The following is a 26639-nucleotide window of genomic DNA, read 5'->3' as shown; positions in this document are numbered from 1 at the left end:
CAGATGGAAACACAGGCTTATTCTGCTGTTACTTGACATAACCTGCAGTACAATGTCTCAGCACGCTCCTTTAGCAGCCAGAGCCCCTGTCCCCTTTATGCAAGTTTCACCCCACTTTTTAGAACTCCTCTCTAAACAATCAGATTATCTTTCCACAGGTCTACTTTGACTGACATACCCATTTGGAAATGCAACCAAGGCTTAGTGCATCACCAAAGAGCATTTAATTCCATTTCCATGAGTTTTGCACAGATATTTCCAAAATTAATCAATTAATAGATCAGATGCACGAATGTCTCCCTTTCAACATAGAACTGTCCTTTCTGATTTTGAAGTAAGGAAAGTAAGGGTCTTCCAGAGGAAAGCTGATTCCTCCCTACTTTTCTTTTTAAATAAAAGTTTGTCTTTAAATAAAAGTCTGTGTTCAAAACTTACCGACCATACACACACACACACAAAATGTTGAGGTTCAACAATGTATTTGTTAGGAATTTGTCTCCACATAGCATTACACTCTCATCCTTTCAGACATTAAGTGTGTAAATTGGATTTTTTTTAATATATATTTTTTCTAGTTAAATCACAAGCACTGCAAGAAAACTTCGGTACAACAGTGTTTTCCACCACAATTCTTTGTTAACACAAATCTGTATTTAAAGTAAAATATTTATAGGTCATTTACAAAAACATTACATTTCCTAAAAGAATAAGCAGGCTGCTACTCTGACACAGAAAGATTCTGGGATGCCCATTGGCAACTGTAAGCTTTTAAAGCAGGATGTACTGTCACTTGGGAATAAAAGAAATGTCAAAAGCCCTGGAGCTGAAGGAATAACCAGTACATTTCATTTTATGCTGCAGCAGGATGCAACTCTGCCAAACAGAGGAAAGGTTTGCAAGGAGAAGAGCAGTGTGTAAGGATCAGAAAAAGGACAGCGCAGGTCTCCCTTCAGAGCTCTTTTATGCATGTTTACCTGTAGTGACTGATGTAAAGGCAGTTCAGCTGATGCATTCTTTAAAATTTGCATGCTTCCTTTTTTCCAGTACACACTCCCATGTTGCTGCAGAAAGTACAGAAACAGAAGTTGGAGGTGCCCTCCCAAGCTGTGAAATTCATCTGAATTTCAAGTTTTAAGGGACAGAGAACTCTCTCCAAACCAAGGATCAAACAATGCACCTTTTCAAATCAACTGTCTCATTAAAAGACTCCAAGATTGAGCAAAGCATATACTAAACCAGCAAATGTAGCAGCCAAGAGACAGTGATGACTTTGAACTATGGCAGTTTCTAGTGGGAACTATTATTATACTGTTAATGGCATTAGATACTTCTTTGAGGGCTCTCTGAGCTGCAGCCATAGCTCCACTGTCAAGACTTAGTTCTGCGCTATTTCAGCACAGTCCCCAGATTCTTCAGTTACATGCCCACCCCAGTCACAACTAAGGACTGCAGAATTTTGAGGTTATTTAAGCTCCATCTCTCAGGCAGCTTCCTCAAGGCAGGCATCTCTAGTTATGCACCTGCAGAACACCCTAAGGAAACTACAAAGCACCATCCAATAACCCACTCATAGCTCTGGTGACACCAAGTCACACAGAACCCCCTGGACACAGAGTACTTGACCACAGTGTCATCTAGATTGTATTTCACATCTCTCTGACATTTCTGCAGGTAATCAAGATCATGTTTATCCCTTCTTTGGGATAAACACTGGCACATCAGTGCACCTCCACAGTGATCTGCAGTATAAAGACAAAGTTCTTCAAAGAGAAAGGGGAAATAATGTGGATTCAAAGGAGGCAACTCAAAGAAATCTTTTCTACCTGAAAGAATCTGAATATAGAACCAAGTTGATTCCCCCAACTTTTGTTGAAGGATGGGTAAAATGAAGGGAATACAGGAAATCTGGAAATGCACTTCCTTTTTTCACTTGAGTAAGCTGGGATTACTTGGAAGTCCTAACTTCTATTCCACTGAAGAATTCATGACAGAGCCTTGATATTGGCTATGATTTTCACACACTTTGCTCACTTTCAACTGAAATTGATGAAAGGGAGATCAAAGCAAGAGTTTTGATTAATTAGTCCCAGATATAGCAAGATGAATAACAGAAACCTCATGTGTCAGAATTAGCTATTGTTTTGGTGCTGTCCTCACCATATCATCTGTGAAAGGTATAAAAGACTTCCTTTATTTCACCAGAATACTAGGAGACTGGCTGACTAAATCTCAGGATGGGTTTTATAAAAGCAGCATTATGTACTATAGGCTAAGTTATGACAGCATCTTTGTCATTTCTGCCAAGACTATCACCATTTGGTTTCTGTTGTTCCCAGGCAGACCTCTATCGCACTCCTCACTATTTTTTCGACCCCATTTCCACAAGCACCTGGATAACCTGAAATTCAGAATTACTTCAGTCATTTCAGAATCTTTTTACAAAGCATTTAAATGACAGGAAGCCAACTAGTTATGCACTATACTAGTTACGCGGCAGTGTGCCCTCGCAGCCCAGAAAGCCAACTGTATCCTGGGCTGCATCAAAAGGAGCGTGACCAGCAGGTCGAAGGAGGTGATCCTGCCCCTCTACTCTGCTCTCGTGAGACCTCACTTGGAGTATTGTGTGCAGTTCTGGTGTCCTCAATATAAAAAGGGCATGGAACTGTTGGAACAAGTCCAGAGGAGGGCCACGAGGATGATCAGGGGACTGGAGCACCTCCCGTATGGAGACAGGCTGAGAAAGTTGGGGCTGTTCAACCTGGAGAAGAGAAGGCTGCGTGGAGACCTCATAGCAGCCTTCCAGTATCTGAAGTGGGCCTACAAGGATGCTGGGGATGGACTATTCATCAGGGACTGTAGTGACAGGACAAGGGGTAACGGGTTCAAACTTAAACAGGGGAAGTTTAGATTGGATATAAGGAAGAAATTCTTTACTGAGAGGGTGGTGAGGCACTGGAATGGGTTGCCCAGGGAGGTTGTGAATGCTCCATCCTTGGCGGTGTTCAAGGCCAGGTTGAATGAGGCCTTGGGTGACCTGATTTAGTGTAAGGTGTCCCTGCTCTTGGAAGGGGGTTTGGAACTAGATGATCTTAAGGTCCTTTCCAACCCTAACTATTCTATGATTCTATGATTCTATACTGATCTAAACAACTGCACTGTAAACTTCATCCTCCACTCCCACCACCTTCTTAGTGACTGCTTTGTGTGCTTCAAGTTTTAAGTTCCCCTGAGGAACAGATCTTTTAATGGCTGCTTATATGGGAGCTTCAGTCTTGCTTGATGTCATTATGGTCTTCTGCAATACAATTATTTGTATGAAATTTATAACTATACCTTATACTCTATTGAAGAAATACAGTAAGACTGTTATTTTTCTTTATAAACTAACCTGGCCAGCACCAGACAGAGCTCTGACTTGAGAGAAATTAAAGCCTGAAGACTTCATCTTTTCCAAAATCATATCCAGAGCCTAAAAAACCAAGCAGAATCAAGAATATCTGTAACAAGCTATCAAATTATGCATACTCACAATCTCTGGAATTAAACAGTAAATTTATGTCATCACTGATAAGAATTCATTGGCAAATAATGAAAAATTAGCTAACAACTATGGATATCTCAAGAAGCTGCATAAATTAATTTACTAAGGAAGAGTCCATAAATGACAAGTTGAATCACATGGGGGGAAAAAAAAGAAATCTTTGGAGAAGCTGAATCATAAAGATCCATTCTTTGAAATCTAAATAAGAGGCAAGAGTTAAAGAATTCCAGTTCATTAAAAGACAACTCTCAACAGTGCCAGACACAAAGCAGGATTATCTTTTTCTGTTCTTACTTCTGGAAATCTATGAAATCTTAACAGGATGCACTCTGCACCCCATCATACAAGATATTAGGTATCCTCAATAGCACTGCCCCCAGTGCCAGGTTAAAATTCAGAATCTCTTAAATATAAGGCTAATTCAAGTGAATTTTTGCACTTTAAGCACACATCATATACTTATATCATCATATTATTGATTTAATAATTATAACTGTTCCTGTTCACTATGGTTCGAAAGACCAATTGCAAGCAAATTTACCAAACCTTTGTCAGCTACTGAGGATCACTAGCTGTGGCTCCTTTGACCTTTCAAATACCTTAACTATGCAAATCACACCAGTTAGACAAATTTACCTAGTGCTAGGTGAGAGCAAGTGTTGTAGAATCTGCACAGCAGCAAGGAAAGCCTTCTTTTAAAATAGAAAAGAATGTTGTATTTCAAAATAAACACCCCTTGAAGTGGCTTGGAATCACTGAATAAATTGCTTTTTAACCACTTAACCAATTGATGTCTCAAACTGGTATCAAAGCTTACTTTAAAAAAATAGTGCAAACAACCTGTATGCAACATATGAAACAAAAGATGAGGTGAAAAAATGGTCTTTTTTCCAAATGAGGCGAAGTCAGTTAAAGATTATCATACACACACCGCTGTAATAGTAGAGGGTAAAGAAACAAACAAAAACTCCCCACCAAAACAGTAATATTATTATTTGCATACCTAAGACAGAATAACACTTACAAGAAACAGAATACAAGCAAAAGGGCTACGTTGATTTGAATGACGAGTTTCGCTATTGCTTGGAATACATTTCCATTTCAATAACAGCAAAGAAGAAGCTGAACTGCATAAAGGTTGCTCATACCTTGACCCACATTAGCACAGGAGATGTGACTGTCAGCCTGTCACTGTGAATATAGACTCCACCTTGAGTCCTACAAGAAAAAAAAAAATTCTCTTGGTAAATTCAGTGATTTTTCTTCCCCACCAAGAAAAGATCTTCAAGTTTATTAATAACCAAAAGGGTCTGCAATGCTTTTATGCTAAGAGGAAGGATACAATCAGTGTTCGAAACCTGAAAAAGTAAAAGCCAGCTGCTAGGAAGTAACATAAGAGATATTTGACCCAATTGCAAAGTAAGTAATTTGCAAGGAAAGGCTCTAACCCTGAAGATCTGTGATAGATTCCATGATACTGATACTGCTGATACTGCTCACTGGCCCTATGTCATTCATAGCTATTTCTAAATTTCCTGACTGTTCCCAGTAGTGGCCAGAACCTAGAAGAATCAATCTTTGCTGTTAAGCCATTAAGTAAATAAATACACTTAATTGAAACTTGTGACTATGGAGAATGTTTGTAAATTCTAGTCTATTAACTGAAGTGAACAAATACTGTCATCCTGCATCTTATTGTGAGATTTGAAACCACAGCATTCTTCTCCGAATCCCTTTTGGAAGTTCCCCTCATGCAATTTACTTGCTGTTATCATAGCATTCCACCCTGACACAAAAGTGATGCTTACTTCTGCAACTCAAGAAGAAACAGACATGTTCACAAGTCTGAAGTCCCAAAAGAAAAAAATAAATTATTTCTTTATTTATACATAGTACTTTGGGGTAGATTTTTCTTCATTTCCTGTTGTGAGTCCTTGTCACATTTCCATACCAAGGAAGGCAACAGCATACGTTACCCTTGCCAAGTATGAAACATGAACATGGCAGGAACTTTTTCCATGCCTCCACACATGTCAATGAGACCAAACAGGACAACAGCTTCCCACCCAATCTCCAAAATCCTAAATTCTAATATCCAAATAAAACATTAAAAGCCTTACTTGAATTCCGGAAGGTCTTTATCAAAATGAACATTATCCTCATAAATTACTCTCAGCTGCTCATCAACAGCAATGACTTTCAGCTAGAAGATATAAAACAGGATGTTAACAAAAACTTACAATAAACAAATAGCACTGATAACGCATTTATAATAAATCAATTTCCACAGAGGAAACGTGAAAGATCACCCAAATCCATACAACTGGCTGAAAGCATGGGCACAATTTTACATTAAACAAGTTACCATGTGGATTTCCAGCATGCCACCTGTTCAGCAACATGCATATTTGTGTGCTTGCATTCCCTTCCCCCCTCATTCTCCCTCTCCTTAAACACACCAGATCCAGAGGCAGGCATACGCTAAAGAACAGCAAACAAGGGACCAGGTTCATAACTTGCATCATTGCAACCATTCTTTGCAATTTCTCCAAAGAATACAGTATCTCAGATTAAAGATGCCATATGTTGGCGTTGGTTTTTTCCCTCTCTCCTCGTTTTCTTGTTCCATCTCACCAAGGAACCTAACATGCCCTTAGAATACCTTGAGGACCTTCCCTGCTCCCCAAATGATGAGTAAACCGAGCTCTACAAGCCTGGCAAATCTCAGAGGGCATTACACAAGTTTATTCTGAGCATCTGCCATATATGGAAAGCAACATCCCAAACAGGTAACACTGTAAAGCTGAGCTTTCTTGTAAGCACGTACTAGAAGAGTACCACAACCTTTCCTCCTCTGTCAACTCAAGTTCACCTACTACAGAAGAAAAACATCAACCACCTAGAAGAAAAATGAGAAGGTAGCACACATTCTGCATGTATTTCAACAAAGCAGAGAGTGCAAACTGCTGCTAAAGGAACAGGCAGAAGAAAACCCTACAAAGACTAAGTCATCTCTGAGTTGCATTCAAGTAACAAGGCCATCCCAATTTAGCCATACTAATGTAGGACCATTATTTATGCACTGAGGCACAACTATTTATTACCAACCTGATACCCTGTGCTAGTTTTAAAATGGTTCTGACCCACTGTAGCTTAATTGGATTTCTGCTTGCAGCATGCCCCCTTAAAAAGCACTTAATCAAACCAACCTGGATGTGCCTTTTCAAGCTCCCAAACTCCAGCACAGCCGTAATGAAGTGATTTATGCTCATACACCTATTTTAAACATATTCATACCTCAGCACAACCTGAGCAGAGTTTCTATTCACAGTGTAGCAATACCCAACTGTGCCAACAAATCAAAACTTCAAGCAGCAACCCGAACATCCAGGTTCGCAATCCTACTAATCCTGATTCACAACAGGACGCTGGAAAAGCTGGATTCAGGTGCAAATCACAGCTCCCAGCCTGCCTGATGCAGCAGGCAAAGGGGTCTCCGTGCAGCCTGCATGTAAAGGATCACAGCAATCCTTTCCAGGATTAAAAACATCCTTAGCAAGATGGGGAAGAAGGCCACGTCAGGACATGCAGCCTACAGCTTCAGTCGAGAGATGGGACAAACAGAAACAGACAAAAGATGCGTTTATGCTGGAGGAGGCACATGGACAACCAGGCACACGCACTGCCCATGGCCCACTGAAGCTTTAGACCACGTGAAGCACAAGGCATTATCCTGCGTGAGCTGTGGCAGGCTGCCGGCCTGTGCGAACGCCGGCACCCAGCACAGCACAGCATCCTGCAGCGCGCTGCTGTACACGAGGAAACCCTGCAAAACAGAACCGTCGCTGGGTGGAGGGAACGAGCGCTGACAGCCCGCCTGGCGGGAGGAAGGCCCGTTCCCCTCCCGTGCTGCTTGCGGGTCAGCACAGCGGCAGCCCGGAGGGCCACGATGGCAGGCGGGCTGGGCCGCGCCTCCCTCGCTTGCAGCTCCCTAAGGCCCGGCCGGGTGTAACCCGCCCAGCGCTTGACCCCCCGGCGGCGGCAACCGAGCCCTGCAAAGGGCAGCGCGGAGGCGCTCCGCCGGATCCGGACGCCAGCTCTGCTGGCCCTGCTTGCAGCCGCCGCCGGCTGAGGGAGAGTAGAGGAGGGAAAGGGCAGGGGGAGGTGGCCGCGGATACCTGCTGCGTGCTGAAGTCCCAGCCCAAGTAACAGGGAGCTGCCATGGCGCGGCCGGGCCCGTTCGGATCTCACCCTTGCTCCTCGGCGGCTTTGCAGGCCCGGCCCCCCCGAGAAGGCGCCGCCAGCTCTGGCGAGCGGAGCTGGAGGTCGGGAGTTAATGAGTGTTCCGCGCACGGGGAGCAGGGCGAGCAGGAGCAGCCCCTCATGCCTGGCACGGAGGGGCTGTGGAGAGTGGTGGAGCACGGAAGAGCTCTGGGCAGGGGAGGAGACGTGATGTGGCGGCGGGTTGCTCAGTGCCAGGGCTGCTCACGGCAGCTGCTGATCACCGGTAACTGGGAGATAACACACGGTGATCCCTCAGCCTGCCTATGCCCGAGTAGGTGATAAAACGCCAAAGCAGCTGCACAGTGAACGGAAGGAAAACAAAACAGGAACAACTTCAAACTACATTACGAAGGAATTCAGGAAATGTTCATATTCCATTACTATCTACCAGTCCTGTTGTGGTATTGCACTCTGGCTTGCAAAAATACACAGTATCCCACTACGAAAATAATCAAGAATTAGTACTTAGGCTGAAGTTTTGGGTTGCTTTCCCTTTTCGGCTGGAAAGGCCTGCGGAGGTATCTTGGTTTTATTACCTGCCATAACATGTGACAGGCAAAGTGGAATTGCTTAATCAGAAGGCTCATCTAAAATGCTTTCATTCTGCAATCAAGGTGGTACCTCCGCAGAGCCTTAATGAAGTCAAATGGGTTTTACATGCCCAGGATCTTAAACTGCTCTAACAGTACAAATACTTAATTTGAAATGCCCTTTAAACTGTAAAATATTACTGTATTTTGTAATATGCTGAATGTTTTAAATACATTTTAAATATTCCCAGTGATTTCTTAAAGCCTTAACTCCCGTAGGTTTATACTTTGAAGATTTCTAATTATTATTGCAAGGAAAAACCTTTATAACATTAGTCCTGAAGACTCTCAACCTACAATGCAAACTAACATTCCAGTATACTGACTTTTAAACCCAGTTTATTACAGCACCTCTGAATATTCTGTATTGACAGTACCTTATTAGAAATGTGACCACAACATCTGTAAATAAGACAGCGTTTTATTGAAAATTGTCTGAAAAATACAAATCCCTTTAAATGCATAGTGTTATGGGTCTGCATTTTAAAGTCTGATCCTGCAAATTTATCTGAGTAGTTTGCAATCACAAAACATCCAAAGGAAGTAAGTGGAAATACAAGTCCCTTTAAAAATAAAAGTATTATATGGTCACCCAGTTTGTAGTTTGTCTTCTTTAAATCAGATGGTTACCAGGTAGTGGTGGAATTTCCCCCTGTCAAAGGAGCTCACACTGGACGGACATATCCTGAACAAAGGTCCCACTTAACCAAGAGGCTGTGAAGGAAATAAAGGGGTTTTTAAATGTTACCAACAACTGTTTCCTTAGTGAAACTCTTACCAGAAAGCAAAGGATCAAAAACAACATAGAGGCTGTTTTTCCATTAATGCAGGATGTGACTGGTGAGCCAAGGAGAGGCTTACTCTGCCCTTTAACTTGCTGCACATTCCCCATAAACAAGTAACAGATACGGAGGCTGAGGCTTGAAATGCTGCCATTTTCAAAATGCTGAAGAGAAACTGAAGTCAGTTCTGAAGGGGAAGAATGATGAATGACTTCAGAAAGAGAGACATTAGTGGATTTTTATTGTTTTTTATAAGGAGGCATTGGTTAGTGGAAAGAAAATAACAGTTTATCAATAAAGCAATCTTATGAGGATGTAAGAATCAATTATATTGTTCAGCAATCAGATCAGAAGAATAGTCCCCAAAAGCAAGAAATACTTTGCTTTAAGTAGCACAGAAAAGTTACAGCTGGAACAACCAGCCTTTTGTTACCAGATCTCATTAAAGTAGGAACAAGGGTGCAAGGCAATAGGATAGGAGAATCCAGTCAAGGACAGAATGGGAATGTTAATGTTGCTACTTTCACTTTTTTCACATGTTTTTTCTAGTTTCAAGTTTGGAGAATCACTGCCTTAACCAATTATTCTGTTGTCCACCCTTCCACCAAGGCAGTGTTCTCTTAAATTTAGTTATTTTTATATGGAAAATGTGCATTGTTGCTATTCTTCCTGCATTAAAGTTCATGTTGCAGATACTACCACAGCCTCTAAAATAGTTTCTTGAAAGTAAACGAGGTTTAACTGTGCAGTTATCAGTGAAGTTACAATTATGTGCTAGTGAAGTTTTAGCACTGACAAATCCAGAATTTCCAGAGGGGATAGACAAAATGCCATTTATAATTGAAATGTCACCACTGCAGCTTAACAGCTTGAGGCAGAGCACTGATTAATCACTCAAGACACGGAGCAGCGTAAAGGGAAAAGCAAGTTTATTCCCCTTTTCCTATTAACCAGTTTCTGACCTGATGGAGAAGCAATACCTCCATGCTTTGCTAGGCCCTTGGCTGTTCTGGTAAGTTATAACTAGTATGCCAATTAATGCTTTTATTTCTCTCCCCACTGTCAAGTTAACTTCAACTGCACATTCATTTCAATTTATTGCAAAACAAATTATTTTAACTGTATTCCATATTCCTACATAGTGGTATTTTTCACTTTTTATTCTCATTTTGAGTATCAGAATCTGTCTCTGATCTGTGTTGCACCCTGATATGAACTTAGATTTAACTGCATTCTTCAGCTTCACACAGGTGAACTCCTTCAAAAACAGTGACAGCCTAACTACCAAGCTTTATCATCATCAAATCATCTTAGACATGCCAACAAGCTCCAGAATAGATAGACCAGACCTTTGATATAAATTAGGAATACTAAATTGACAGCAGTCCAGCTATCCTGATTTATACCGGCTACATAATTTAATGGGATATGGAAGTACTTACACCCTCACAGGAAGTAACAGAAGCCCATGATCCACTCCAAAGCTACCAATCTTTTTGCTTCCAGCATTAGATTTTGAGCATCTAACTAGATATTTTAAGTAGCAGGGCAGCCAAATATTTCCAAGCTCACAACATTTATTTCACATCCTTCATCAGCATCAGTTGGCATCACAGAAACAATGGGACAGATAAGAGTCATTGCATGTACAGGTATCAGCTCTGCACATGCAGTACAACTGCAGCAGCCCGTGTTAGACCTAGCACTGTTAGGCCTGCTGGCACAATTATCTTTTTCCCAATAAGAAATCTTGTCACACTTTAATTAGTCTCAGAAACATTAAACATAGCAAGCTGGGTCAGATAAACTCCAACCTATTTGCCAAGTAACTCGATAGTCACGTGTAATGCCACTTAATTAGGTGGGAGGCGTTTACAATGTTAAGCTCCAAGTAGCACAACAATAACACATTAACACATCACCTTAAAAAAAAAAAATCTCAGTTTGAGCACTAGACCTACCTACTTGGAAAGGTATCTGAACAATGACAATGCTCTAAAGGTCATTCCCTTTCTACTTAGCATTGCAGGTTCTCTGCTATCACAGAATCTCCAGCAATGTTTAACCAAGTACGGATCACAGAATCACAGAATGGTTGAGGGTCACCTAGTCCAACCACCTTACTTAGGTAGGGTCACCTGCAGCACATTGCTCAGGAGTGTGTCCAGAGAGCTCTTTAGTATCTCCAGGGAAGGAGACCCACAACCTCTCTGGGCAAACTATTCCAGTGCTCAGTCCCCCTCACAGTAAGGAAGTTCCTCCTCCTCCTTTTCAGGCGAAACTTTCTGTGTTTCAGTTTGTGGTTGTTGCCTCTCAGCCTATAGCTTGGCACCACCAGGAAGTGTCTGGCCCCATTCTCTTGACACCCTCACTTCAGATACTTATATGCATCAATCAGATCCCCCTGGAGCCTTCTCTAGGTTGAACAGGCCCAGCTCCCTCAGCCTCTTCTCGTATGAGAGATGCTCCAGACCCTAATCATTCCAGTAGCTCTTTGCTGGACTTGCTTCAGGAGCTCTATGTCTCTCTTGTACTGGGGAGCCCAGAACTGGGCACAATGCTCCAGGTGTGGCCTCACTAGTGCCGAGCAGAGAGGGAGGATACCTCGCTCAACCTGCTGGCAATGCTCTTCCTAACGCAGCCCAGGACACCACTGACCACCTTGGCCACAAGGGCTCATTGCTGGGACATGGACAACTCGTCCACCAGGACCCGTAGGTCCCTCTTTGCAGAGCTGCCTTCCAGCAGGTCAGGCATTATAATACCAAAAATGTTTTCCTTTCTCTAAATTTGCATTTACACATTGAAGTTACTTTTGCACATGATTTTGTGGTAACCATTGTGTTTATCCTTGCCTCTAAATGCTGCGGAGACTGTCATTATTCATTCTGTAAAAATAAAAGCAATGGATTGAAGTAGCTGTTATCCACTCTGATTTTACTGACTGTATTCTGAACAGATGAAAGTATCTACAAAAACCCAGCAAAAGCCCTATGCATAAGTTCCACAAGAGGAACCCTAGATTGCAGTTGCTATATGGAAACTGAAGACATAGCTTAGTTCGGTATAGTAATAATTCCACAGACGTATTGGTCAATCTAATTCTTGACATGTGCATATTCCAAGCCCCAAGTGTGGTACTGCATTAACCAATTAAGGCCCTTTATAGAGATCTCATGAAGAAGTGATGCAGGATTCCCACATAAAAGCATATGAGCTTACATGAACAATGGGTACAAGAAAAGAATTTAAATGATGGCTCAACTACACAGTCCCAATTATACTGTCAGTTTCATAGGTATTGGTCAATTTGCAGCTTCTATTTAATCATATACATAAAATCCTCCACTTTCACTTCAATTGAATTCAGCAGAACATGTGTTGACTTCAGTGGGTACAGAATCAGGCACTGTGGAATTGTATCTGGTTTTACATACTCTAGTTTTACAGATGTAATTTCATTGACTCAATTAGGCTACTAGTGATTATGAAGTGCAGTACAAATTCCTCAGGAGATCTCTGCATGGAAGTGAAGTGAAGGATGTTTCTGAATAGCAAATTATTTTTAGGATACTTTCCTCCCCTGCACAGATTTCAAGTCCATATTCATTTTCACAATAGTAACAGCAGTTATCCATCCTCTTTGGAGGACTGTCTCAACTAGAGTCATTTGCAAGACTTATTAAAGTTAGCTTATACACCCTGCAGATTTCCTTGAAGATGAATGCTGAAGTGGTTTATGTCCTAATGCTCAAAAGCAAATATCTCAGAAGCAAGATGTTGTCATCCAGATAAAACTTTTCATTAACAACAGATTAACCAGTTCTTTCATGCTGTACTTGATTCTTATCAAACTGCACTTACAGATAAGTACATTTTATTGATTAAAAACAATCTAAGATAAACTCATCCCTACTGAAACAATGCCTGATGTGGAAACTAATAAGAGCCAAGCCTTGCACTTTTTGGCACCATCCTGAAAGGATCAAAATAATTTTGCAACCAAGAATGAATCAAAATCCTGCAATTTACAGGTGGAAAAATCAAAGCAGAAAATTTATATAGCTTTGGTTTAGACCCTGCCTGAAACCTCCTAGAGTTCCTAGCATATTATATTTTTGGGGAGAACAAATAAAGCCAGGTTGCTGTCACCTTCCTGAGTTGTAGCCATCATAGAATCATAGCATCATTTGGGTTGGAAGGGACCTTAAAGCTCATCTAGTTCCAGCCCCTCTGCCATGGGCAGGGCCACCTCACACTAAACCATGTTGCCCAATGCCCTGTCCAGCCTGGCCCTGAACACTGCTAGGGATGAGCATTTACCACTTCTTTGGGCAACCTGTCCCAGTGACTCACCACCCTCACAGTAAAGAACTCTATCATAACTCTATGGATAGGAAACAGTCATAGTAGTAGCTGGTGTAGAAAAGACACTTAGGTAGTAGTAGCAGAAACACAAACTCCACTGACCAGTAACTGGAATTTAAGGCATCTGTAGGATCAAGAAAGCTTCAATGAATTTACAAAAGTCCCTGAAGACAACTATTGAAGGCCATTCCTTTCCCTCTCACCTTCTTTTCATGGACAGTTTTATGAGGTCAAAATGGAGTAAATCTAATCATCTTATTTGTCACACTAATTTAAGAAACCCGAAAATAAAAAAGGAAGGCAAGGGAAGATGTCAGGTTTCATTTGTTTAAAATCTCTAACTGGTAAATACCTTCAGTTTCCTTTTAGACTTGTCTCTGCACATGGTCACTTCTAAAAGAGAATCTCTAAGTTCTCAGTGGGCAAGCACAGCAGAACTACAAAACAAACAACTCCTGACCCTAAATTTTGGATGCTGATTGTCTGCACTGGGGTGGATTCCAGTCCTAACAATGCAGACATCCAACAAGAGTGAGCAGCCCTCTAACAAAGCAAATTTCAGCATTTCAGCATTTTAGTTTATTTACCACAGCAACTAACACTCCAAAGGAAGATTATTTAATCCTCAGATTAAATAATTATTATTTACAACAGAGTCAAGACAGAATAACAGCGATTTTTAAATGCTGATTAAGCCAGGCACAAAACACACATACAGAACATCTGCTGCATTTAACTCCTCACAATCAGCACAATTCAATTGGAGATGAATCCAGTGACTTCAGTGTGACCAACTTTATCATCCAGAAGGTTAAAAAAAAAAACAAAACCCAAACATGACTCTGCAAAGGGAACTGGATAGCACCAACTTCCCAATACATGCAAAGCCAGATGAGTAAGTATTAGAAATAAAGCACACCTCCGTTCTGCAAAAGCCCTCCCAATCACTAGGGCTGGATCAGTGGCACTGCATTCGGTCACTTGGGAACCTTGGGGATCTAATGAACAGAAATTTGGCAAGCCATTTTACAACCTGTACTAACCAGGCAATGTTCTCAGACCAGCTAACAAAATAACATTCCTGATTTATTTTGGATATATAGATATATTGATATATACCTACATACACACACACAGTCTAATTATATTTATTTAAAGACCTCAAACACAGTCTAATTATATTTATTTAAAGACCTCAAAGGGATAAAAGGGGAAAACAGAATCCTATCAAGGAAATGTGAGGGTAGAAGACATATCACCCAAGCTCACCAAACCTTCACAGGGACTTGAAGGACAGCTGGGCCACTCTCCCTCTGATACATTTGAACCCTGTATGTCTGAAAGAACATGAAAAGTCAGATCAGAAGAAACATCTCAAAATCATACTGAAAACTTGTATTATAGGCTTCTTCATCCCATTAGCATGTACACTTAGAGAGCACCAAAAAATAATCCTGCATCATCAGAAAGTTCTGTGCTCTTAACTACTTACAGTAAGCCCTAACTGGGGTAAGCTTTGAAGTTGCACTTTCAAACAATAGAAATATATATGCTCTTACCCAAAAATCACATTAAAAAGTAAACAATTACCATTGATTCTACTAACACTGTCTGGAACCCAAACAATAGCAGCCAACCTGCTTCTACCTTTCTTTTTGTTATTATATTTTGTAGCAATAAAATAGTCACTTTCTAATGCTTCAAGACTGCATTTAAATTATATTAAGAAAAGAAAAACAAACACTCTAAAAAGCTAGAGAAAGGGGATTGTCACAGTAACTTTGATTTTCCTTCTCAGTGCCAATTAAAATCTAAGGTATTTGTATTCTATCTTTGTAACCTGCATGAACAGTGTTGGACATGTCTATAATTCTGCATATGAACATGAATAATATACCTCTGATCTCAGGTGTACAGTAAAATCCAGTGTTACAGGAAGTGCATTCAGTCAGTTAACCATTATGAGCATTTTTAATTATCTTTAAATCAACAATTATTCCTATAAGGTCCTCCAAACATTTTTTTAATAAAACCTGATTTCCTACTCACAAATTAATTAGTGTGAGATAGATTTAGTTGCATCTTTTTAAATGAGATTTTGCAACCAAGGTCAAGAGCAATAAATATTTACTTCAAGTTCTAAAAGCCATTGCTTTTGGATTATGAAGTATTCTCTTTTTTTTTTTTTTTGCCTCAAGGAAATGAAGAATTACTTCCATTGTGTGACAGAAGAATAGACTTAAGGGAAATACGGCGCTTCAGACTTCAGTTGGCAATCAAACGAAGATCACTCATAGATGATGGTTTGGACGGGCGTTTGCTCAATTAAAGGCAAGTTTTCACACAAACCTAATCATAGCAATAAATTTTCAGAACCTGTATTACTGTTAGGAAATACGTGTGCCAGTGCTAGGAAATGGCTTGACTGCTTATGTCCCTCAGCAACCTGCAAGGCAAATGGAGGCCTCTAACATTTAAGACTAATAGTGCCACCTGCTGTGTATTTTGAAAGTATACAGTGGTCTGGAAATCCAAGTAACTTAATTTAAAGACAGAACGATTGACTGATTCAAACAGAAGTCATAATTTTTGTGTATGTATGACAATACAAAATTTTTTTGTTGTTATTGGTAATACCTAAAGAGGCCAGGTGTACAAAGGAAGCTGTTCCACTATGGTTTAAGAACAGAACTGGTGGATAATCAATTTTCAAGTTTATCTAAATGGTATAACACAGATTAGCTATCATCACAACCACAATTAACAAAACTACACATCAAAACCACAATTAACTATATGCACTTTGTGACACCATGTGGGTTTAACCTTCAACTCACTTTATGAATCATACCATGGTTGCAAATTATTCACAGAACACAAATATATATGTGTGTGTGTCTGTGTGTATACATACACACACAGATACACACTCCTTGCTAGCAAAGTATACACACAGCAAAACACATACACACAAATATATGTACACACACCTCTTGAGACTGAATCAAGATGCCCTGTACACAGGCTTTCCCTGAAAAGGCAACAAACTCCAATGTATATGGGATTGGTTCCGCAAAACATAAGCTAATCCTTTTCCTGTTTCCACCACTCTGCTGTACCTCCTGGACTTATTCATTTCATTGGGCATTTCATGTGGTGAGGCATTCACACAGACTGTTCAGAGAAGCTGTGGCTGCCACATCCCTGGCAGTGTTCAAGGCCAGGTTGGATGGACTTTGAGCAACCTAGTCTAGAGGAAGGTGTTCTGCCCATGGCAAGGGGGGTTGGAACTAGATGACCTTTAGGGCCCATTCCAACCCAAACAACTCTGATTCTTTTCTCAGTCTCTGGTTTTGCTGCTTACCCATGCAACTGTTTGGGAAGAAACTGCCTTGTATAATCTGTTTATGTAACTATGTGTGATGGCTCTTCCATAACCCTGAAGGAATGGTACAGTACAAATAATACTAATAATAATTTCTGATTAGATACTAACTTGCACTTTAAATGCTCTTCTAGTGAGAAGTTAAGTGTATATCTTTTAAGACAGAGTTCACATTTCACATTCAAGGATGCTATCCTGGTAGTTCTTTCTGTAATATGTAGTCAGACTGCACAAGTGACTTTCACAGGAGGTCATTGAGTCAAATAGCGTGACTGGAATTTTAAAAAGGTTAGGTAATTTTTATGACCATTAATAGTGTTTGTATTGAATGCCAGCTCAAACTGTAACAAGCCAAATTAAATCTCCTGCCCCAATGTATACACCAACTGCCTGAAGGTCCAAAGGAGGACTCCACGTGGCAACAACTCAGAATACTGAACAAACAAGGCAACTGAAGCACCCCCTGCTACAGACCACTTCAAGTTTGTCATTGCTGAAGGCAGAATATCAAAGTAGATCTACCAAAGCCATGATACATCAGAACAACTCTAATACAACACGTGCTTTTTCCCAAGGTCAAGAGAGAAGCTAACTTGAAGAATATCTACAGTGTCTGACAAACTGTTGCGTTTACTGTTCTTTCCCTGGCTAAGGCAGAAGAAGACTGCAGTTGAAGTAGGCAGCATGATTTGCAAGACACAAACATTGGGAAGGCAAAAAATGATGATTAATAAGTGAACTACAGCAGACTTACATGTAAGCCTGTTGTGACTTACCAAAAGTCTATGCAATGCGTAACTAGAGCCTTGTCACATGCACAACTTCCAAAGGGATTCCCAAGATCTGCAAGATTTGAGCCTGAATCAGTAAATAATTTATGATGCAAATCAGAATTTTTGACAGTAACTGGAAAAATACAGCACACCAGCATTCTTTCCACACTCTGCCCTTTCACAGTGTTTTTTTCTGCAATGCTTTTCACTGCAAGGAACCCAGCAGATGCACAATTATATTAAAACTACTGCTTAACTGCATTACTTTTTCACATACTACTCTCTTGGGCCCTTGCAACAGGCTCATATGGACCTATTTTGGGGACAGAAACTTCCAACTCATAGTCCAGACACAGTCTCATACTTTATTTGATATAATACATTTTTAAAAGGAAGCAACAAGCACAAAATTGAGGTACAATAAATCCTGACATCCCACACCATTGCCCCAAGATGCGTGGAAAGAATGAAACTGGATAAAATTTAAGGAAGGGAGAGTGGAGAGGAAAAGACACAAAGTACATGGAAAGAAACCTGATGAAAGATTTCCCTGGTGGAATTACTGTCTTGGGGAGGTCACCATGACAGCGTCCCTTCAAGAATTCACATTACTACAATAAACCAGTATTACCCAGCCCTTTGTGCACCTGACTGTGTTCAATGAGGTTTTGTATTTCACTGTGTTTTTTGGCAAAGTTTCATATGCTCACAACCTTAAGTCAACATTAAATCAAATTGCTCAGTTATAATCATGAACTCTGTATGCAGTAGCTCCAGCCACACCACATGAAAACAAGCTGGCTGAAATCCACAACTTCAAAGCAGACCACGCAACTTCTGAAAGAAGTCACCGCACTTACAAGAAAGTTACTTCTTCATTTATGGAGAATTCAGATGTCTCATACTTGATTTGCTTATTCCCAACACAATGAAGGAAATGTCCTGCTTCTGCATGACTTTTTCTTCCTTGTTGGAGCAGATGGTGAAGGCTTACAAATACATGACTGGTATTTTTTCAGTGACTCATACCTCAGAGCAACAGGCTTCAGATTGTGATAAGCAGCCAACAGAGATGGATGTGAGCTTTCTTGAGGAGCAGTATGACCATATAAAACAGAAGCAAAAACTGCAATCACACGTTATTGTTTTTAAAACAGGTATGCTTATATTTATAGGGAAAAAAATGCCAATGTAGATGTAAAGACTGTTTCTTTAAATCTTTAATAACTCTTAGATTTGTTCTTCTTATGCTTAGCTTCAAAAGAGGTATTAAGTGAATTCTTTTTCTGTTATTTTGGGGTTTCATTCATTTCACTGAAATGTGGTCTTATGTTTATACATGATGATGAAACATTAACATGAATTTGAAACATGAAAATTTTTGAGATAAGGTTTTACAGGTTTTATGTCAGTAAAATTCTAAACATAAATGTTAACTATTACAGGAGCCATGTCTTTATGTCATCAGTGTATTTGTGCAATCTATTCTGTAACATTTCTGCTCTCTTCAATGCTTCTGTCAGAACAAGCAATTATAGGTCTTTTGTCTCCTTCCCCCTTTTTTGTCTGTGTAAAGAAATGTGTCCTACAAGACTACAGGAAGCAAGAACAAATATCAAGTAACAAGCACGAGTTGGGTTTTTGTTAAAAAGTAACTTATACTAAGAGTCACAGGGAATAACTCTTAGAAGCTTTGAGCAAGAGGTCCTGGTTTTGAAGTATCTTCACTGCAAATTGCTTGGAAAGTACATACATGGAAAACAATTAATGGTATATATCACTCATCTACCTGCTATGTCAGATATATTTTCAACATTCTTTTATCCAAATGTCTAGAAATTCTTATGTTTAAAGAATTTAAATATCTGTGAGGCATAAAAAATACATATATATATATATATATATACAAGCTTATTGTATCAGTATGAAAAGGCAACTAACTTGGAAGACAAAACAGCCCATCTAATCAGTTATAGCAAAAATATAAGTTGGTTAAAGAAAGGAAGCAGAAGTTTGTGTTCAGATTAAATTCAACTAAAGCTTCAAATATAATGAATGTAATCAGGAAATTTTTTTCCAAGGACACCATTTAGTGATTAAAGAAAAGACATAACACAGTGAGACTGCACAGTTTCTGGTAAGTTTTAAATTTAGTAGAGCTGGAAGTTCACATACAAATATTTTCATACACATACACATAATCCAAAACATTCGCAACTACTGCACTCAACTTTAATCTTCAAACAACCTGCATGGAAAAGTTCATGTTACTGTTAGAAGCAGTTACGTTTGAGGGATTTTATAATGCTGAGTGCTCTATCTCCTGAAAGTTGATCTTACACATTCCTAGGGTTTGGAAGTTGGGAAAACCTATTACATAGCTCAGCACTTTGAATCTGTTACATGCATCTGTTTCCAAGAATATGTCACGCAGAAATGAACACTGCCATACTGGGATAGCCTCATGCCAGCAAATTGTTTCCCTACCTAGAGGTTAAATCATGGCTAGGCTGGGAAGGGCATGATGACAATAGTACCACCACAACCCCACACGTACATACAAACCTCAAAGGCCAGACACAAAAACCTCATGGAAAGAAGGCAGCTTCAGTACTTTTGGTCTTAAAAATCCCTGCCAAAGATCTTGTTCCTCCATGACAGACCAGCTGTCCTGCCATGATACCATAGGGATTTTGAGCATTTCAGATTTATTGCACTGCAGCTGGAATGGTAACTCTTTTCTTGAGGACTTTCAGCTTTGTATGTCACTACCTATTTCCCAGAGTCATGAAGTTGTGGACCCTTACACAGAACTTAAGATCCTCTAACTTCTCTGGGTTTTTGATTGGTGGGTTAGTAATTGAGAAGTCATCTGAAAAGAACTTTCTTCTGTTCCTTCCCCAGTACACACAGACACATTCGTGCTTCTGCCTGTTCCTGCTTATTTGAGAACAAAGAGCAGGACAAGATTTGAAAGTTGCCAGCTATGGGATTATACAGCCGTGTCTTCATTACTTATTGACTAAGGAGCTGAAAAAAAAAAAAAAAGAGTATTTGCTTTAGGAATTAAATAGGAGCATTCAGCACATGCAGTCACAACAGAATAAACACTGGGACTGACTTGGGAATCTTCCAAGTATTTCCCAAGCTAACTTGAAATAAGATTAACTTTTCTGTTACATACACACATCTGTATCTCCAAGCTCTGAGTGTGTTTTAGTCTCCTTTTCCTGGTAACACTGCAAGAGAGCAGAAGATGTGGGTTGACACGATTCTCGCTCCCAGAGCCATGCTGCAGAGCACCTCTTACATCAACCTTATGTGGTCAACCCAGAGAGCAGTAAAAATTCTCTATTACAAAATTCTCTATTACGCTGGTGTTGACGCTTCATCAGTGGGAGCCAAAGACAGTGATGAAAGCCCCTCCTGTTGTACAGGTTCATTTACTGCCAGTGAATCAGCTGGATCTGACATCTTCAAATATTTCCTTGTAAAGATGGTATGAAAGACAGCTATGGGGGGGGGGGGGGGGGGGGCGGGGAGGAAGGTGTTAAAGGCAGCATCCTATTCGAAGTAGCTTAATTTCAAATTCAGGGTTACAGTTTTTTTAAAATTGCTATCCAGATATTGTGTTTTAGAATATAATCAGCATTCTTCTATGTCTACTTTTTTCACCTTGCTTCATAACTCCTACTGCAACAGACACAGTTCCTACAACTGAAGCCTGTAAATAAGGGTCAGCATTCTGCACAACTCCTACTTTAAACTAGATTTACACTAACTGAGGTATATTTCACGAGTACTTGCAACGCCAACAGCACTGTTTAGCTTTAGTGTAACTGTAGCTGTTCAGTTTCTATTCAAGGCACAGAAAGACAGTCATATTCAGTAATTTGATGGCTGCTACATGTAATTAAAGTAGCATTACAATTTTTGTCCCTAATACCTTATACATTTTTAACAGTTACTTTCATACTGTGTTAGAAATTAAGCTACAGGTATTGAAGAAAAAAAAGAAGAGACCAGATTCTCTCCTACTGTTACAGCTACTCTATACAACCCATGGAGCAGGCAGATTTTTCCTCTAAGTGACCATTTAGGCAACAAGAGTGTGATAAGCTACTTACTTGACACCATGTATACTTACAACAATAATAAAATTGCAATAAAATATTAAAATACACACCTAGATATTAATGATCCCTCGTTAAGAAAAAGAAGGAAAACATTCACAACTTGTTTCATCTAAAAGTGGTCACAGCATTTTTAGGTTGTTATTAGAAGCTTCAAACAGTATCAAACAAAACATTTTTGTCTTTCAAAATAACAGCACCTACCAACACACTGAGCAAGTCCCTACTCACCTTAAGAAGTTTTGCTTACAAGCAATTAATTACTTAAAGTCAATTCTCAATCTGTGGTGTTAATGAGTCTTAGAGTACCAGTTAGATCAATATTGACTCAATAAATCTCCATTTTTACTTGCCTAACCCTAAGGTGCCATTTATGTCCTTAGAACTGCAAAACCAAGCATGAATTATTCCTACTCCATAAGCTGGTATTCAAAAGAACTTGCACTATTCTCAGCCACAGATGGGAAAAGTATAGATAAATTCATCTGTGAAAGCTCTTCAGTTGAGTTTATGCTACAGAAATTAGACCCTTGATTTCTGCCACCATAGTAACGTGCATAAATGCATTTCTCTTGTAGGTGAACATGAATCTGTTATCCCAGAATCAATGGTCAATACTGTTATAATTAATAAAAAAGTTAGATCAAAGTCATTTACAGAGCATGCTCCTGTCAGAAAGGTCAAACTGGAGATGACCAGCAGTGGCAACACACAAGACAACTCGCTATGGCATACCCATCTGGGAATTCACCGTCTGGTGCAAGCTCCTTATCAAGGAGTTACCCAGGATGTCTCCCACTGCAAAAATGGACTCTGCAGCTTTGACAAACAAAGACTGATTTCACAGGGAAACAGCACACTACAACCCAAGGAATTAAAAGGAGCTAATGAACTATCTGCACCCAGTCAACTGGGAAGTTCAAGCATGTTCAACAGTTTCAGTAAAGAGAATGGCAGCAGCATTTCAAGCACCTGCCCAAAGCCTCCTCCGAAATCAGTCACTTCAGCAGTTTGGACACATCAACACATTTCTCCTACCAAATGCATGTCAGCCTGCAATAAACTGAACTTTTACCCTTTCCCTAATAAAAAAGGGCCAAGAATTTCTGAAGCAGCAAAGAGGCTTGGATTATATGTCTCAGAATGTAGACATTCAGTAATACATAAAACTTAGCAAAAAACTTGAATGAAAAATAGCCTTCCTACTTACACTGATTGACCTGCTGAGGGTCTATTACTTTTACTAGCCAAAGAAGATCCTTACTACATAATCTGTTGTTTTATAGTACAATGTAAAATGAGATGTTCTTACAAAGATGCAGGCTGCAATGACAGATACTTCTGTTACTTGAATCTTGAGATACAAGAGCAATTTCATCTCTTTTTTTTCTTTTTTTTTTTTTTTCCCCTCCTTCTTTTCAGGTCACTGATTCCAGAAACTAAGATTTTATCACAGCAATATCTGAAATACCTGAAAGAGCTATAGCAAAGACTAGTAGAACTAATGATGAAGCAACCAGGATAAATTTCAGCAGAGTAATATTTACTTTAGACAATAAACAAGTAACAAATGAAACAGTATTGAAGGTGATTGGTGCAACTGATGTATGATTGCATCACTCACTTTCCTTAAAAAAGGATATTGAAGATACATTCTGATGTGTGTATTTTTAAAATTAATGAAGAGAATCCCTGCTCATTTCTATTGTTTTAATGGTAATAAATAAATGGCTTAATAGTAAATGTCAACTTTTTCTTGTAAAATCTATAATACATATTGTTGGTTCCCATCTATCCCCAGTATTTAATTAGAAAACAAAAGTCTGAAATAATTCCTTAGCTCCCTGGTACCATATATCTACACACCTTCCTTACCAGAGCATTATGCCTTTTTCTGCTGTTACAACTGTTTGTGCAAAAAGGGGGTATAACCATTTCAATTACACAACTATAACTGTAGGATTACAATTGTTTTTCATAGATAGGATTTAACACCTTCTCCTGTGGCTCAACTGCACTGCAAACCTGTGCAAGTTTTTAAGACTGAGTAGTTATTGCCGGTCTCTCCTCCTGCAAGATCTTCAGAGGGAAGAAACCCTCTTTTGTGGGTGCTGGCTCTTTTGAATCATTCCATAGCTGAGCCTTGAAAGGACAGCAAAATGAAGATCAGGCGGATGCCCCACAAAGCTCTTCATGATCCCTGGAAGCAAGTCTGCAAGCACACATCCCCAGTTACCACATTTATCTCAAAATCACACTATCCACGCACAAAATGTGAGAAGAAAAAAAATGAATAAAAAGATGCAAAAGATGCTCAGCTGTGGTTTATGTCCTTCTAGACACAAACTCTTGTCAGCAAGAAAGATAAATCATCCCCTCATAAGATATTTTGAAAATAGAGTGACACCAATGTGCTAATAAAAGCACATTGCTAAAGAGATAAGAGTATTATTCATCTCTAATAGAAACTACCATGTTCTTTGCACCCAACACGACTTCAAACTATTAATTCTTCCTACAAGTCCACTGGCTTTTGTTGTGCTCGATGGAGGATACTACATCTGGAGATGTATGCACAGATCTGTCAGAGCCCACGCTTCCATTGCAGAAGATTCATGGCAGTAAGTGTATCACAGTACTTTGTAAAGTCCACAAGAATAGAAAAAAAACTATGGAATATAATGCTATTTTGCTTCACCTGGCGAAACATTGTTTTCACTATGCCACTCACCAGTTTCAGACCCAAAGTCTGTAAGCATCCCACACTGGTCTAGCCACCACTAGCAGGCAAACACTTGATCTCCAGTAAGTGATAGTCCTTAAACCAGTGTGGAAAAGCACCAGCTATTACCAACAGCCACAAGTATGCCTCAGTAACTCCTGAAGAATTTTCCACTCATCCTCAGTAAAAGCAGGAAATTAAGACATAGGTTTGGTAAGAGTTGTTCATTGTGATTTTTCAGGTTTTCTAGCTTTTTCAGTCAACTGGCCTGCCCAGACTAGTTTCCAGCTCAGATGCTGATTTCTGTTCCTGGGTAAGCATGAGACATAAATAAATGATTATAGCTACATTAAGTTATCTTACTTAAACACAGACCTTGAATATGCCAATTTAAAACTCAGTGCAGGTTTATGCATAGACTAAGTAACTTAACTGCTTTGTGATCACTTTCATACACTTTGTCCTTTTCCTGAGGTTTCTCTAGCATATTACTGTGCTTTGTACTGACTGGAACTTGTTAAGAATAGGCCTGTTGCCTTCTGAGAAGTCTTTCAACTTTATTCCCAAGGACATTATGGAAAAACAACTTCAATAAATTTTTGTTAATGATGTAGTTTTGGTTATGCTGAAAATTGTCATACTTACACTTCAAGAGAAAGAAAACTTACACAGGCTCATTGTCTAACAAGACTTCCCCCTCTCCCCCAAAAACAGCTGCAGTAAAATGAAACAGGGAAACATGAGAAAAAAAATGAAAAATTCAAGTATTAGAAAGTCCCAGTTTTCAAAATCCTTTACTGTTAGCTTGTTCATGTTTGGTGATTATGGGACAGGAATTTTCATCATTTTATTACCATAGTTTCTAAGTTACATAGTTACTAAGTTTCAAGCACTGAGCTCAGGATTGTCATAAAAACAAGTCTGCCCTTATTTTATTACTGGGCAAACTTGACTAACTTATGCACACAGGGGAGCCTGGAATCCTGAATTTCTAGTTCAGTGTCTTGTTCACAAGCTCACGATACCTGTGAGGTTCCCATTTCCGAAGCTGCAGTTGACAGTACCCCCACTTAGTCTGTATCATCACCTAAGGAAGAATGTTTTATGTAAGGACAGTCCTGCAGACCTATCCATCCTGGAACAAATAACACTCCAATGCAATGATTTCAGTCATACATCAGAGCAGTTAGAATACAATCACTCCAGTGCTGGGACAGCTGGTCAAAGGGAAGAATTAACCCCACGAGTTAATTATTTCTGGTGTAACCTATTGTGAGAACACTTACATCTTTTTATATGCACCGGAAAGATTCCAGAAACAAGCCCAGACCCTCTGAGGACCTCATATACAAATACAACATTCAGCAGCCTACATTGTACAGCCAAATGTCTGTGCAGCCTTGCACTCTACTCCTGCTCTTGGGCGTTATGGGAACCAGAACTGATACTCCAGCACCACCTCAACTTGAGGTGGTGTTTAGAACCAGACCTGCACGTACACCATGCATTCTTCTAGCCCAGCCTCTGAACCCAAGTTAACTTTTGACAGCCCCACAACCAGCCAAGCACCTGTCAACCACTGCTGAAGGGAAAACACCCGGTCCCATACAAAGCTCACTCTGAACACTGCTGCCCTTAAGGAGCACAGCAAAAAAAATCACACATCAGTCCTTCCTGGCACCTCCCACAGCACCTCAGCTTTTTGAGAAATACTCCCTCAGCACTTTCAGTCACAGCTTTGCTTCATAAATTGAGAGGTGCATCTGAGGAGCACCTGCAGCGCATTCAGCCTCCTCCAGGCCCCAACCCCTCCTGGAAAGGAGCGTCGCTTCGGTAGCGTGTTGGGGACCCCACCACACAGAGGACAAACAAGCCAGGCTGGGCTGTAAGCGACACCACAGGGACAGCAGCATCTCCGGCGGCTACAGAGCCACAGGAAACCAACACCACCGCACCCCCCAGTCAGGGCAGCACGTTAAGATGGCGGGCGGGACACGGCTTCAACCACGTGACAAGCGCCCGCTGGGCCTCTCGGGCTCCCGTAGGAACCTGTCTCTCCCT

The 26639-nt window shown here is 40.1% G+C and overlaps 2 protein-coding genes across 2 annotated transcripts in view; one reads left to right on the top strand and one right to left on the bottom strand.

The window, feature by feature from the left end:
- The window catches only part of XYLB (xylulokinase), a gene marked incomplete at its 3' end in the record, with an annotated part of 89056 nt that extends 81252 nt beyond the window's left edge, over positions 1-7804 (bottom strand). Inside the window, exons 1-5 of the mRNA XM_080610467.1 lie at positions 7720-7804; positions 5662-5744; positions 4690-4759; positions 3389-3469; positions 975-1061 (exon numbers count right to left, since the gene is read on the bottom strand). Of these exons, the coding sequence (XP_080466593.1) occupies positions 975-1061; positions 3389-3469; positions 4690-4759; positions 5662-5744; positions 7720-7764 (366 nt within the window). The 5' untranslated portion in view covers positions 7765-7804. The remainder of the gene's footprint in view (positions 1-974; positions 1062-3388; positions 3470-4689; positions 4760-5661; positions 5745-7719) is intronic.
- A 10847-nt stretch (positions 7805-18651) lies between these two features.
- Positions 18652-23016, top strand: LOC308216927 (uncharacterized protein C9orf152; the record flags this gene model as incomplete). The annotated part of the gene is given in 3 exon segments (XM_080609629.1): positions 18652-18880; positions 22435-22955; positions 22957-23016. Coding segments are annotated over 3 exon segments (810 nt in total).
- Between the last annotated feature and the right edge of the window lie 3623 nt (positions 23017-26639).

The sequence above is a fragment of the Psittacula echo genome (genome assembly GCF_963264785.1).
Source record: "Psittacula echo genome assembly, chromosome: 2".
Classification (NCBI taxonomy): domain Eukaryota; kingdom Metazoa; phylum Chordata; class Aves; order Psittaciformes; family Psittacidae; genus Psittacula; species Psittacula echo.
Note: the sequence above shows the minus strand (reverse complement) of the source record. Positions and strands in the feature narration are given on the sequence as shown.